The sequence below is a fragment of the Juglans regia genome, chromosome 14, assembly GCF_001411555.2.
Source record: "Juglans regia cultivar Chandler chromosome 14, Walnut 2.0, whole genome shotgun sequence".
Taxonomy (NCBI): domain Eukaryota; kingdom Viridiplantae; phylum Streptophyta; class Magnoliopsida; order Fagales; family Juglandaceae; genus Juglans; species Juglans regia.
In genome coordinates this window covers 8,872,784-8,889,244 of record NC_049914.1, presented here as the reverse complement: position 1 = coordinate 8,889,244, position 16,461 = coordinate 8,872,784, and the positions used below count along the sequence as shown (strand labels likewise).

Genomic DNA, 16,461 nt, shown 5'->3' with positions numbered 1-16,461 from the left:
TCTTGTTGAACAAGGTGAGAATCATGAGAGTACTTTTTGCTCTAAGGTGGATAATTTGGATCATTCGACCTTTTTTGAGTAATTAGTTAAGAGTAATAAGAGATACACAATCTCTTTAATGAGAAATGATATTTATAGCCGTAAGTATGTAAGTGCCGTATAGTCACTTTAAAAAAAATGAATAAATACAAGATCCATATGAAAAAAAATTAATCTTTTAATAGTAGACTCTATTATTTTTCAAAACGACTACACTGTACTTGCGTACTCTATAACTGTATGTAACATTATTCTTCTTTAATAAGTCTACTTTAAATTTCTTTATAAAGAGAAATATTTTAGTCGTAAATAAATTTTATAAAAATAAATTCATAAATTTATATTGTGCGATATGATATATTATATTGTAAGTTTATTTTTAGAAAAATTATACATAAAAGCTTTACATCAGACACTTTTATTTAATAAATATGTAATTTATTATTTTTTTCATACTATTTTAATGCTTAAATATATGTATTTAAATAAGAGAATAAAATGATAAATTAAATATTAATTAGATAGATGTAGATGATATAAAGTTTCTTTATAATTTTTTTTTTTTTTTTTTTACGAAATCTCTTTATTATTAATTAATTACGTTCATTTTTATAAAAGAATAATGTTACGATGCATATCAAATATGTATACCAATATAAATGATTTTTTTTAAAAAAATATTTTTTAATAATCTTAATTATTAAAAAAATTATAAATTTATTAATAGTTATTTTTTTAATCATTAAAAAAAATAAAAAATAAAATAGATGAATGATCACATCTAGGCTGTGAGATAAGTGTTATGCTATCATTTTCGTTTATTTTAATCAAGCAATCCGGATTGAGTAGTGCGAGGATTATTCAGAGTCCTCTGACGAGTCTTTTTTTGCTGACAGGCCAATCAATCAGTTTTCGCCGGTGAAATTGGGATATGCGTACATCACAAATGCCTCTCAGGAGTTTGACTAATATTCATCCTATATTTCATTCTATCGATCTTCGAATTTTCGTGAACCAAACAATTATCCTCTCTACTTCTTCTTATGCTCTCGAAGGTTTCGTTTGGATGATAAACATCTCTCAATTTATTTCAATTCATCATTATAATTTTTTTAAATTTTAATATAAAATATAATAAATAATTTAATTTTTTTAAATTTTAAAATAATAATAATATTAAAAAATAATATTTTAACAATATTTTATCATCTCAACTCAATTCAACTTAATTTAGTTTAACATCCAAACGCAACCGAAGAGTTGTGTCCCTCTAGCTAATATCTTCCGTCTTGGTTCTAGTATCTTTATTTTCCAAGTCTGACTGTTCACTACGACACTTCCCAAAAAAAATTGATGTCCAAGGTTCTGGAAATCTCCCCTCACCCGCTCCCTCCTCTTTTCTTTTCCTCGTGTCTCTATCTTCTTCATCATTTGAGCTTTCTCGTTTTGTTTTTGTTTTGAACTGGTATGCTTTAGTTTAGATGCATCCCACCTAGTATTTGGTCTGATTTATGTAGTTTAATGTTTAGTTGCTATAAGATTCTTCTTGAGACATAAAAGATCAGACCGTGAGGCTTCTTAATTGGTTTGTCTCTTACAAATGGTTATGGATCAAAGCTTTGCTGGGTTCCCTGATTTCTTAAATGGTGTGATGGTCGATGAGTATGACCATACCATCTCAACGAACTCCTACCAATACCCAGATCTTCTTAACTAGTACACATTCACTGCACCCTCCCCGGACCTTAACTTCCTCGAAAGTCCATATCCTCAACCTGATCTGGGCACCACTGCTTTCTTTCGGCCGATTCACATGGGACCCGGGGGAGGGCCTGATGTTCCGTCAGCAGCTGCTGCTAGTAGCTTGAGCCCGCCGTCTATGGGTACGAGTCTTGGGGGAGGCTCGTCCGCGGACGAAAGGGAGTACTCGGAAACGGTTCTGAAGTTCATGAGCCACATACTTATGGAAGAGAACATAGAGGACAAGCCCTGCATGTTTTTCGACCCCTTGGGTCTCCAAGTTACCGAGAAATCGTTCTATGATGCTCTCGGTAAGAAATACCCTCCGTCTCCTAGTAAATACCTTCCGCCACCTTGTATCAAAGGCAACGTCGAGAGTCCTGATCATGATGCTTTTTATAGAAGCAGTAGTGGTGATACCAATGGTTCTACTAGCACTAGCACCGATCCTCAATGGCTCGGTGATTATATTGACGAGTACAATTTCTCTATTTCACAGCCGAATTTGCAATCCATTAATAGTGGATCAATATGTTTGGAAAATCCATCGAATGGTGTGACTAATAAGAGTGGTGATGGGACGAAGCTTTTGGGTTCAAACCTTTTAACTGATGGTGAATATCTGTTGCAATTTCGGAGAGGTTTAGAGGAAGGTAGTAAGTTCCTTCCTGGGGGTAATCCATTGGTTCTTGATTTCAAAAGCAGCATGGTGTCACCAGTGTGGAAGGGACAGAACCACAAGGTGGAGAAAGGTGAGGGGGAGAGTTCACCGGATGTGTCAAGAGGAAAGAAGAATCGTGGGAGGGTAGATATGGAATTAGAAGAAGAAGAAGGGAGGAGTAATAAGCAGTCTGCGATTTATGTGGAGGAGACTCAGGAGAGTGAATTATTAGAGATGTTCGAGCAAACACTTTCTGATGTATGCAATACAAATGAACCCCAGGAGAATATGGCAAGGAAGGCCTTGCAGCCAACACAAGGAGCAGCTAATGGTGGGCAGAGTAGTCGCGCTAAGAAACAGAGCAAGAAGACGGAGACGGTTGATCTGAACACTCTTTTGATTTTATGTGCACAAGCTATCTCAGCGGGTGACAATGAAACAGCAAATCAGTTACTCAAACAGGTTAGGAAGAACTCTTCCCCTTTAGGTGATGGGTCTCAGAGATTGGCCCATTTCTTTGCTAATGGCCTTGAGGCACGCTTGGCTGGCACTGGTTCCGGCATTCAACTCTTCTATACTTCCTTAGTTTCCAGGAAGATCTCAGCTTCTGAAATATTGAGTGCTTACAAACTTCATCTTTCAGTCTGTCCTTTCAAGAGGATCTCGCTGATCTTTACTAACATGATGATTTTCAAAGTGGCAGAGAAAGCAACAACTCTTCATGTGATAGTCTTCGGTATTGGGTATGGTTTGCAAATTGCACTTCTGATTCAGAAGCTCTCACAAAGACCCGGTGGACCTCCCAAGCTACGAATTACAGGGATAGAGCTTCCCCAGCCCGGATTGCGCCCAGCAGAGAGAGTCGAGGAGACCGGTCGTCGGTTGGCAAAGTACTGCGAGCAGTACAATGTTCCTTTCGAGTACCATGGCATAGCATCACAAAAATGGGAAACTATCCGAATCGAGGACCTCAAGATTGACAGGAATGAGATGGTTGCTGTGAACTGTCTGTACCGGTTTAAGAATCTTCTTGACGAGACAGTGGAAGTAGAGACCAGTCCAAGGAATGCAGTATTGAAATTAATCAGGAGGATAAATCCCGGCATTTTTGTCCATTCTATTGTCAATGGAGCCTACAATGCTCCCTTCTTTGTCACACGGTTTCGAGAGGCACTCTTCCACTTCTCTGCATTGTACGACATATTTGATGTTACAGTGCCCCCTGGAAACCAATTGGAGAGGTTGATGTTCGAGAGAGAGTTCTATGGGAGGGAGGCCATGAACGTCATAGCATGTGAGGAGCTACAGAGGGTTGAGAGGCCGGAGACGTACAAGCAGTGGCAAGTCCGTACCATGAGGGCCGGTTTCAGGCTACTTCCGTTGGATCAAGATCTCCTGAATGGATTCAGATCGAGGATGAAGGAATGGTACCACAAGGATTTTGTACTTGATGAAGACAACCACTGGATGCTTCAGGGATGGAAGGGCCGGATTGTCTTTGCCTGTTCTTGTTGGGTGCCGGCTTAGAAATCTTGCACCTGGATGTTTGTGAAAACTGTAGGGAGTAAAATCCATCTGTTATATGAATTAGTTTGCTTCATATATTTTATTTGTAATATCAGAACTGTATGCTTCGGTAATGAAAACAGTAATTTCTAAGAGTAATAATCATTAAAGTTATAATCGATAACCTAAGTAAAATAGCTTTAGTAATTCGGAAATCTTGTGATCATTCATCATTGTAATATGACACGAAATTACTCATCTCTAGTTATCAAAATGAGTTGAGATAATTTTAGATGAGTTAAATATAATATTATTAAAATATTATTTTTTAATATTATTATTATTTTAAAATTAAAAAAAATTAAATTATTTATTATATTTTATGTAAAAATTTAAAAAAATTATAATAATAAGATGAGATGAATTTTCAATCAAAACCAAGACAAAATCTTCTATCCAAACAAAAGGTGTACAGTCATACAATAATGTTTATTTTAGGACAGCCATATATATATATATATATATACACTAGCGGTTGAGCAATGTGCGAGGCACATTTGTCCGGTTGAAAAATAACTTATTTTGTAAAATATAAATATGTTTTGAGTTAAAAAAAAAAAAAAAACGTAATCATAAGTAAAATAAGTAGTATATAGAGAATTTTTTATGAACTCAATTTCTGCACCTAACAAGTGAAAAGAGATGTGGAGAATTTTTGTGATAGTGATAGTACTTCACTGCATAAATTGAAGCAATCCAACCGAAGAAAAAAAAAGAGAAGTGGTAAAATGAAGGGTTGGATTTAAATCTTAAAAATTTTAATGTACCAGCAGCAGCCTCGTCCTTCAAAAAACAACACACGTAGACATCATATCCTTAGATATGATTTGGATCGATGTATTAATAGTAGTGACATATTTGTAAATAGTAATATATAAAATTATTTGGATTAAGATGTTTTATTTGATTTTAGAAAATGAGAGAAAAAAAGTTAAAATAAAAATATTATAAAAGTTAAAATATTATTGGAATATAATTTTTTAATGTATTTTTTTGTTTTAAAATTTAAAAAATTTATATTTAAGAAAATTGTAATGATTAGATTAACAAATTAAAAAATATTTTATATTTAAAATTTTAAAAAATATATAAAAGTTTCTGAAAACCTAAGAATCGATTAATCTTTTCCTTGAACTCAATAATTTTGTTTGGGAAGAGATAGATTGTCAATTCCCTCCTGACCCAATGATGTTGTAAATTTTTTATTTTTTTAAAAATGTTTATGATGATTAAAAAAATACATGAAAAAAAGAAAAGAAAAATAAAAAAATGAAATACACATTCATGACATATTTTCAGGTTACTTTTTTATTAGTTGTAGCAGTTTTCTTTAGTTAATTAAGAATATTATCATATTTAAATTATGTTAAAACTCTAATTATTTATATAGTTATAATTTTTTAAAAATATTTAACAAAATTTTATTATTTATTTAATGATGAAATATTAGTATTTTATAAATGGCTTGGTTATTTTGAAATTAGTGGTACTTGTGTAAAATCCTGTATGGCGTAAGATTTTCTAATTGATAAAAAAAAGCACGTTTGCCACATCTGTCAAATTGAAGAAAAAAATAAAGTGTAATTTCAAATATTAAAATAGTCTAATGTATAAGAATAAAATTATTATTTATTTATGTTTATCATTTATTATGAAATTTAAATTATATTAAAAATTCAAATTAATTAGATAGTTTTTTTCTCTTAAAAATGTACAGTAAAATTTTATCATTTATTTAATGATAAAAAATTAGTATTTTATAAATTAAAGTTAATTTTTAGTGTATGATATAATAAACAGTAATAGGATATGCGAAAAAAACATGCGAAGAAAAAAAAAAAAAGGTTCTTTATTGATCATTTAAAACTCAAAAATCAATATTTTTTTCACTTTTTTTTTCTTCCTCTCTCTCATTCCCTACGCGATTGCGGTATTACGTCGCACATTGGCATTCACACGGACAAAAAAAAAAAAATTAAAAAAAAAAAAAACTTTACTGTTCATTACTATTCATCATACTGTCGATGAACAGTAATAAGATATGTAAAAAAAAAGAGGCTGATTTAGATTTACTGTTCATGATGAACAGTAATAAACAGTAAATTATAGGCGCTTTTAAGTATACGCTAGATATATATATATATATATATATATATATATAAAGATGTCTTGCTAATTATAAGTTTTGATCTACAAAAGTGAAGGAATGAAAGAAAAATCAATATCAATTATGCTACTGAATGCTCCTTGAATGAGTACAAATGATCGTCAGTCAATTAGGTGGAGTTTGGATAGTAAGATAAGAATAGATGACTTTAGATAAAAATTAAAAATTAAATAAAATATTGTTAGAATATTATTTTTTAATATTATTATTATTTTGGTATTTCAAAAAATTGAATTGTTTATTATATTTTGTGTAAAAATTTAAAAAAACTGTAATGATGAGATGAAATATATATATATTTTTTTTGTAACCAAACCTAGCCAGAAAATAAATGAAGAGAAGTCATCAGACATTAGAGAAAAAAGAGGATTTGGAGATTTTTTTTTTTTAAAGAATATGACGGTATTTCAATTTTATTAATTGCTCTCATTTGTAGCAGAGGAAAACCGTAATTACAAACACAACACCTGGAAGGTATATATGATCTATGAAATTCAAAACCCAGACATCAAAACCATTATATTCATATAGTCCAAGTGCACGACCAAAAGAAAGACACTTAACCTAAATAAGAACAAACCAAAGATATGATAACTTGCAAGAAAAACAAGCACACAAGAAAAAAATAAGCAAATCAAGCGAGCCTTACCAGGCACAATACCTTACGAGACCCTCAGGTAAATCATACTCAATTTATCCATGCAGGGAAGACTCCTCAACAAGTTAGGCAAAGTATGATTTTCAAACCAGTCGCAGTTCAAACCTTTAGCCCCACACTTAGCTAAAAACTCAACTATAACATTTCCTTCACGAAAAATATGATTCACAGTATATTCCAGGCAATTAAGATATTCATGTAAATCATCCCAAAAATCTTCTAAATACCAGATAGGACAACTGTCCTTAGTAATCCAATTAACCACCAGTTGAGAATCAATCTCTACTTGAACACGATAAAACCCGAGAGCGTGACACCTTCGAACACCTTCCAATAAGTTATTGATTTCGACAAAATTATTAGTACCCGAACTTAAGGGAACATAGTAAACCAGAAGTAACCTATCATTATCATCTCGAATAACACTCCCAACATCAGAAGCGCCTAGGCTCCCGAAACTACTACCATCAGTATTGAGTTTAACCCAACCCGGTTGAGGCCGATGCCATCTAACCACCCGAACCCTCTTAGGCTTAGGAAACAAAACTGGGATATCCAGTCTATTCAGAATATCAATATCTTAGGTAGAAAGAGAAATCACTTTCATAATCTGGTCCATGATGCAACTAGGGGTGTAACCGGTCCGGTTTTGGATAAAATTTAGGACCGAACTGGTATGTACCGGTTTTGTATTTTTCAAAACCGATTACGCACTAGTTACCCTCCTAAATCGGTACTTCCGGTTTTATCGATTTCCGGTCCGGTCCGGTCCGGTCCGATTTTTCAATTTTTTTAAAATGTAAATTTCACAATTTGTCATTAAAAATTTGTTTATAAAAAAAAAAATTTGATTTTAAAAAAACTGTTTTATACTTTTATTAATATATTAGACTATATAATAGTATTAATATTAGACTATTGGTATAGTTATAAGTTATATATTAGTATTAGTTATAAACTTTTAATGATTTAGTATTAACATTTTATGTAATAATTTATAAATTATAATAAGAAATTATTTCATATATGAATATATATTATATATAAAATTTCACATAAAAATTTATAATTATACATTATATATAAAACTTATATATATTAATATTTAATATATATAAAATATTTTGTATAAAACTTATATATAAAAATATTATTTTTTATTTTTTTTAATCAACCGGTCCGGTCCGGTCCAAAAAATCCCGGAACCGGAACCGGCCGGTTTTTACGTTTTTAAAACCGGTTCCGGACCGGACCGGTTCAAAACTGGTAAAACCGGTCCGGTTCGGTCCGGTTTTTCGGTTTGAGTTTAGACCCCTAAATGCAACGAAGCCATAATTTAATAGTGTGCCAGACCGACTCTACCGTATGAACTTTATCCTCATGTCGGGCTTTACAGCGCCTCACCCAAAGTTTCCAGGTTATAATAGAAGGGAGAAGACAAAAAATAATTCTAACTTGTGAAGACCTACTTGCACGGTGAAACCAAAAATTAGTTTCATTCCAAGTATGGAAAGAGGCCATATGAACCCCTAATTGTGTGGCCGCTAGGCACCAAATGTGTCTAGTAAAATCCTTCGTGCATAGCACATGATTTAAGTTCTCAATATGACTTTTTTTACAGCAATTATATTTGGAAGCCATTGGAACACCCATCATCTTAATATTCTCATCAACATTGAGGCAATTATTAGCAGCCTTGCACATCATGATAGTAATTTTCTTAGGGAGATTAATATGCCATATCCACTGAGCCCAAGGTAAATGAGGCGCCCGAACCTTAATACAATCTCAGGCGCTCTTAGTAGTAACATTGCCCTCATTGTCTTTCAACTAAACAAGCACATCTTGACCCTCCTTCCGTCAAGCCAAAAAGTCATACAGAGCCGTGGCTTTCTAATGGCCCACTAAGTTGTTCAGAAGAGAGATATCCCATCTATTCTCAATGTGATACTCATTTATCTTAATCAAAGGGTGAGCAGATACAAGAAATTGACCATTGAAAGGACTTCCCTCATCCCAATTGTCATACTAGAAGGAGATATTACCCTATTTCACAACACATTCGGAACTATTTATCACCTACGGGATACTACGAACAATTGATTTTCAAACGCAGGTTCCTTTTGTAGTCTTCATGAAAGATAAATGATTTTTTTTAACATATTTACTTCTGAAGTAATCCGCCCAAAGAGAGTTGCCCTTAATAAGATTCCAGGCAAGTTTCATGTGTAAAGTTCTCCGAACATCCACAAAGTCCCTAATACCCAATCAACATTCATCCATGGGAGTACAAATATGCTTCCAAGAAATTCCATTTTCTACGACTCTTGTCTCCAGATTCATCCCAAAAAAATTAAAAGCTTATTCAAGCTTAGAATCACCACTTTGGGAACATCTAAAACAACAAGAAGATGAGTGGCCATGCCAAATAAAACGTGACGCAAAAGAATAGTTCTACCATCAGCAGAGAGTATTTTCATATTCCAGCTCGCAATTTTCGTATTCACTTTACTCAGCAATTCACAAAAATCACAAGCCTTCAGCCTATCGTCTACTATTGGCACCCCCAGGTACTTAAAATGAAACGAACCCTCAGTAACCCAGTAAAGCAGAGGAGAGAATGTTTCCTGGAAACTGGAATTCTCTTAGAGAAGATGATGGCACTCTTCTCTTTATTAAGCACTTGACCAGTCCAAACCTCATATTTGTTCAAAACCTCCATCAAACCTCTCATAGTTCTCTTCCCACCATTAGCAAAGATAACTATATCATCGGCATACATAAGGTGAGAGATAAGGGGTGGCTTTAGCTTGAGCAAATTGTCCAATTTTACCTTCCTCAAAGGATTTCTTAATGAGACGAGAGAGCACCTCTTGCATTATGATGAATAGGTAAGGTGATAAGGGGTCACCTTATCTTAAGTCCCACTCTCCTTCAAAGAAACCCATTGGAGTCCCATTCATCATGACCGAATACCACGACGATGATATACAAGAATTAAGCAGGTCACGAACATTAAAGGAGAACCCAAAGTCGATCAAAAGATGTAATAAGAAATTCATAAAAGGAACTCTACCAGGGTGGTAATTCGCCCTTCTAAATTTAATTTATGATCAATCCTATTTTTTTTTTTGGAATATTAGGGGAGTTGATACTTCTTATATGAGGTTGAGGAAAATTATTAAATAATTTAGTCCTAATATCATAGCCTTGGCTGAGTCTTTTTTGTTGGAGGATAGAATCCCATACTTTTTAGGCAAATTCAGTTGCAATTTTTTTTATTACAAATGAGGTGCATGGTGGTGAATTTTGGTTGTTGTGGAAATCGGTGGTTTCGATACAATGGGTGACGGGGTCTAATTAGTTTATTACAGTGAAAGTAGAGGAGAGTGGTCATGTGTTTCTTCTATCTATTATATATGAGAAGTGCAGCCGATTTGAAAGAATAGAGCTTTGGGCGGAATTAGAGACAACAAAAACTGCCAGTATTCCATGGGTTCTTTGTGGGGATTTCAACATCATTAAGGATGACTCAGAAAGAAGAGTGGTCGTCCTTGTCGTTTTGTAGCCATGGAAGATTTCAACCAGTGTATTCAAACCTGTGGTCTGATAGACATGTGTTCCAAAGGCCCGAAAATGACCTGGTGCAATGGACAAGGCAGATTAACTTGTAGCTGGGCCAGATTAGATAGATGTTTTATTGACACAAATTTTCTTAATTCTTTCTCTAATGTTTCTTACCAAGTTTTGGCACGCAAATTGCTGGGACCCTAAGAGTCTGTACAGTATTCCTTGCGCATATCGTCCTTTAACTTATCTCTCTCACTTTCGTGATCAGAGTGGGAAAAGTATATCCCATCCAGTTTTGACCCATCTGTAGAAACATCCTTACCATGCGACATGTCTTCTTATTCGTTATCAAAAACCTGGAAAGATGACAATCCTCTTGCTTCATATTTAACTTTCTTCTCATTTACACTGGCTGCCGGGGATCTTGATTTATTCTTCTTTGATTTCCTCTTTAGGCTTCTCAGAGGATTCTCTCATTCTTCACCCAACTATGTTACTTTGTTTGCAACCAGATTAATAACTTCTGTGCTTACCTCTTGTGAATCTGGCATAGGATAAGTTGATTTTATGATTTGCGGGCTCTCTTGCTCATATAAAACTTTCGTTGTGTCCTCAACAACCAAATCTTCAAGTGCTAGTGTAGAGGGAGAAAGTGGTTTCTCTGGTTGATTGTCGTTTAGCTGAGCCTAAATACAAGAATTGTCCTGTCCTTGACCTGGAGCTTCTGGGGGCCTCTCTGTCCATTAGGCTCATGGTTATCAACCAATCCTAACTGCGCTTGTCAGCAGTCTGGGTTAAAAGCTTTCCTACATCCTCTAAAAAAATAACCAAGACCCCTTCTTGCTCTGGAGTGAGAGCTTTTTCCTTCCCCCCTCCTTTCTCCTTTAGCAAAACGTTGTCATTGTGTTTGATGCGGTATTCTTGCCGGACACGTTTCTGGACTTTCCCACCCTTTGTCTTGTTTAGGTTCTTTTCGTTTTTCTTGCAAGTGGAATGATTGTGACCCTGTTGGTTTCATTTTGTGCAATAGGCTGGCAAGGTCTTGTAGACCCACTTCTTGCAAACGGCTCGATGGCCTTCCTGGGTGACCAATCCAAAATGATTGAAGTGGTGACTTGGAAGCATCCATTTCCACACAGACTCTTGCCCCATCGGTGCGTTTGACATATTTTGTAGCATTATCCCATCTAGTAAATGTATTATATTATCCCATCTAGTAAATGTCCCAATACCTGCCGTGAGGATCTTGAACATCGAGTTGTGATAGAAATATGGCAACAAACTTGGTAAAAAGACCCAAATAGGGACCAAAGGGGGTTCAGAGTCCTCATTGAAATCTAGAGTCCATTGGAAAGCATGGTAAGGAACCCCCTCTATCTCGCAAGACTCTCTCGAGAAGGCCTTGTTAAAGTCTTCTTCATTTGTCATCCTCATGAAGACATTTCGAAATCTCCTCACAGAAGAAACCAAGCACGTACTAGAAAGACCCCATCTTGCCGGGATAAAAGCTTTTATCGTGCCTAAAAAAGGCCCCTTACAAAGGAATTTGATGACCATGGATAACCGAAAAGATGAAACCGCTTTGTCGATCTCTTCCCGAGAAAAGAGAAAACAAAGCTCTCCATCAATGGTTCTTGGAGGTCTCATAGCTATCTCAACCTCTGGGAGAGGTTAAGGAATTGTTTGGAGCATGTCAACAAAGGATCGGTGGCCTGCAGGAGGGATCCTCTCTACTAGGGAGGCCTCAGCAGCCACCATCGGGGCCCTAGCACAACCCTAGCACAAGACCTTACTACTCTGTAACTACTCTGTTATACGGCAAAAAGAGAACAACCCATATGATTCGATTAAATAACTAGAAGAAAAAAATCTGACGCTCAAATCCTTAGCTAGTCGAGAAGGGACAATCACCAACTTTTCGACGAGTATTTGCTCTCTCGAGGCTACGACAACTCTGTTTCTACCAACGAGATGGTCGCCTCCCAAAGTCGAAGTAGAGCCGTTGGGTGAAGATCTTTGAAGCGATCAAATCCCAAAAGATGTTAGGCAAAATAGGTCTCAACAGTGCCAGAAGACCCTCGACAAAGTCGCCTGAGCCCAGCGAAGAAGTCTGTGCCGACGGTGAGCAGCCACTAGTCAGACTACGGGATTTCTCTCTCGTCAAGAGGATGTAGGGATCCGAGGGTATGACATGAGTGTGAAATATTAAGAAAATACTAAATAAATTGATGGTAAAAAAGAATGATACAAAATATCTAATTTATAATAAAATTAATTTTATAATATAACGTATCATTTCAAATCATATTAATTTATAAATTTATTTTATATTTTTCACACGAGCAATAAAAACAACAAAGAAGCCTTGATATCCATAAACTAAGAAAAAGAAAATAGTAAAATAAAATATCTAGTTTTGGCATGTTCATCTTTATTTTTTTTTTTACTTTATTACTCATTGATCACACATAACACTTATTTGTATTTATTTGTATTTTTTTTATTCTTTTTAAATTAATTGAGTTTTTCTACTCATCATCTATATATCACATATTTTATAAGAAAAAAATAAAAATAAATAAAAAATTACTTATAATATGTTATGTCAAAATAATGAACATAATTTTTCATATTTTTTTCCTATGAGCAGGTAACAAGAAAATTTATAAAAAGAGAAGCACGTGTTGTGGTTCAAAAGTCGTGCACCCTTCTTTAATGTTGTTTTCAAAATCTTTGGGGGGTCCGTAAATATATATATATATATATATATATATATATATATATATATTATAGTAAGTAATGATTTTAGTACTCCATAAGCCATCAACTCTTTTATTGTGTATGGTAATTTTAGGCGCGTTTTCATTTTATTTTATTATTATAATTTTATTAAATTTTTATATAAAATATAATAAAAAATTTAATTTTTTTAATTTTTTAAATAATAATAATATTAAAAAATAATATTCTTATAAAATTTAATTAAACTTTTAATTTTTATTTTAACTCATTTTATTTCATCTTAATTCAATATCTAAACAACATATTTCTTAGTGGACTTTAATAATATTGAAATCTTTATGATTAGAATCGCATGCACACGTGAATCGGGTCCACTTGATAAAGCATCATCTACAATAATATTCTCTATTTTATTTTAGTTTACTTTGTTTTCATTGTAAACTTAAAAAAATCTTATTTCTTATTATTTTTATTACCTTATTTTCAACAGTCATCACGAGTAACTGTTGAAAAGAAGAAATGAAGGTTTAATATATTAAAATAATAACAAATGATGATGCTTCAATGGTTGAAATACTGTAGCATTATGTTGGATTAACGAATTATAATCAGAAGATAATGAGGAGTGAGCTTTATGGGTTTTAAACGGTGATATTTAGAACAATCAATCATTTTCTTGTAATATTATATATACATACATACGTACCTAAGCATATCATAAATTAATTAATAGTGTATGATCGATCGTCTTTCCGTCTGTAGATGTTTATTATATGGTCATTTTCTCATTACTTATCATGTGCTCAACTAAGAAATAGTGTTAAATGTATTTATAATTTTATTTGTAATTTTATTTACAAAACTCATTTGATCATTTTTTTTTAAATTTAAAATTTTATATTTTTTACATATCAATATCTAACACATTAGCTTGTATTATTCTGTGAATAAAAATTATAAATACAAATAATATTTTTGTAGAAAAAAGGGTAATGCCAAGATGTTGACCCATTACGAAGGAAAAAAATACAAAACGAGAGTGGGAAAAAGAAAACTGGTATTGACAATATCTCATTATTATTTATTATTTTATTATTATATTTTATCTATTTTTTATTACTATTCTTTATTCTAATATTTTTTTTTTATCATTATTCACAATCTAAATCGAAAAGGAAATACAATAAGACCAATTCAACTCAGGACAGTCATGTGATATAAGACTAAAGGCTAACCTTAATTATGATAAGATCATATAATTGATAGTAAGACCGATTAAAATATAAGCTAATCTATGGAGACTTGTTCCCCAAGATAGACAGGCATTACAGGGACCAAAAGGAGTTGCTTGGCTCCCAAGCATCTCGAAGAATAAAAAATCTACTTAACTTCTTATTATTCACATAATTTTTACATTTTATATTATTTTTAATTTTTATTATTTTTTTCTTTTATTAAATATTTATTATATGAATAATGAATAAAAAATTTGAAATAATTTAAAAAGAATAAACTCAAAAAAAAAATTTAAAAAAATATTAAAAATTAAAAAAATTTAAAAAAATGTGAAGTGTGAAGTATAGTGGAGGTTGTGTAACAAAGCTCTTCGAAGAATCGGCAGCCTGCAAAGGTCACCGCGGCGTGCGTCACATGATTTGACCATCTGAAAGCCACCAAGCGAAAAGTACACGTGTGGTCGTGTTCCTCTACCACGTTGTGGGCCTACCACATTGACTGTATTAAAGATAAGGAAGGCTGGTTCCTTATCTCTAATAATGGTCTGCCATCATAATCTGGACGAGAAATGATACTTGCAGTAATGAGCGTGCAGTCGTCGTGCAGTCGTTTTGAAAAAAGTGAATAAATAAAGGACCCACATGAAAATAAATTAATTTTTTAATAATAGACCCCATTCTTTTTCAAAGCGACTACACGACGTTTGCGCATTCCACGACTGTATGTAGCATTACTCAATCAGGAAATATGTTTTTGCCAAAAACTTTTTGGATCTCATTTAATTATAACATTTCAATTTTCCATTAATTGTGGATGCATGTGATATTACCCTTTTCTTTTTAAAGGAAATTTATAATTTTCACCTCAAAATTACCACTGAGACTATTTTAATAAATTTAAATGATTTGGTTATACAAAAGACAAATCTTTTACCAAATTAATTAGTGAGGAATTCTACTTTCTAAGTTAGTGTGACGTGCGATTTAAATTTATAAAAAGAGAAAATATATTTATAATTGTAAATTATGTAATTATTATATAATCGTTTTAAAAAAATAAATAAAATATAAGATTCATATAAAAAAATTATTTTTTTAATAATGAACTCTATTCTTTTTTAAATCGATTATGCGATATTTACGTTTTTCATAATTATATGTAGAATTATTTTTATAGAAATGATAATAATAGTTATAAGTTGTGTAAATTTTGTACACTCATTTTAAAAAAAGTGAATAAATCTAAATTTTATAATTTCTTTTATATAAATTTCACTTTTTTTAAAAAAATCTTAAAAAAGATTACGTGAAATTTATATATATTTTATTATATTCAACATTACTCAATTTACACAGAGAAGAGTTTAAATATATTTAAAAAAGAGATAATATAGTTGATTAATCATGTTTATTTTCTCAAAATATATTTCTCTTCTACATATTCAAATTTATAGATCGAATTGGTTTGAAGATGAGATGAAAATTTTTTATTTTAGATAAAAGTTTAAAATATTATTTTTTAATATTATTATTATTTTAAAATTTTAAAATTTTAAAAATTAAATTATTTATTAAATTTTATATAAAAATTTAAAAAATATATATTAAGATAAAATGAAATAAAATATTTTACTTTTATTTTGCCTTGATGCAAATTTCATCTTTACAGCAAAATTTCAAAAATAATAATAATAATAATAAAAAGTCAGAGTAGAGAAGATTTGTTGAGCCCGTTGACGAGTCAAATGCAAACAATCGATATTGAAAGTGAGTAGCTCACAGACGAATCAGGGAATTGAACCTGGCAGACTGCTTGTTGCCGGTGACATTACCCTATGACATCCTCTCATGAGTCATTCCCGTGCCACCTCCCGAGCGTTCTTCGAAATTTCCGAAAGGTAGGCGGGTTTGGAGTGGGAGGAGAAATAAAATTTTATTTTTATTTTATTTTATTATTAAAATTTTTTAAATTTTTTATATAAAATATAATAAATAATTTAATTTTTTCAAATTTTAATTTAATTTTTTAAAATTTTAATATAATAATAATATCAAAATATAATATTTTAAACATTAAAATAAA

At 32.2% G+C, this 16,461-nt stretch overlaps 1 protein-coding gene across 1 annotated transcript; it reads left to right on the top strand.

Annotated features, from left to right (window-relative positions):
- Window positions 1-1,050: 1,050 nt before the first annotated feature.
- On the top strand, window positions 1,051-4,119 carry LOC108992934 (scarecrow-like protein 14). Its single transcript, XM_018967655.2, has 2 exons — window positions 1,051-1,094; window positions 1,298-4,119. Exon 2 carries the CDS (start codon window positions 1,853-1,855, stop codon window positions 3,965-3,967), a length of 2,115 nt encoding a protein of 704 aa, XP_018823200.2. The 5' UTR covers window positions 1,051-1,094; window positions 1,298-1,852; the 3' UTR covers window positions 3,968-4,119.
- The last annotated feature ends 12,342 nt before the right edge of the window (window positions 4,120-16,461 follow it).

Bases quoted from the DNA above. Each gene is read 5' to 3' on its own strand.
- LOC108992934 (XM_018967655.2), top strand. From the start codon at position 1,853: ATGGGACCCGGGGGAGGGCCTGATGTTCCGTCAGCAGCTGCTGCTAGT.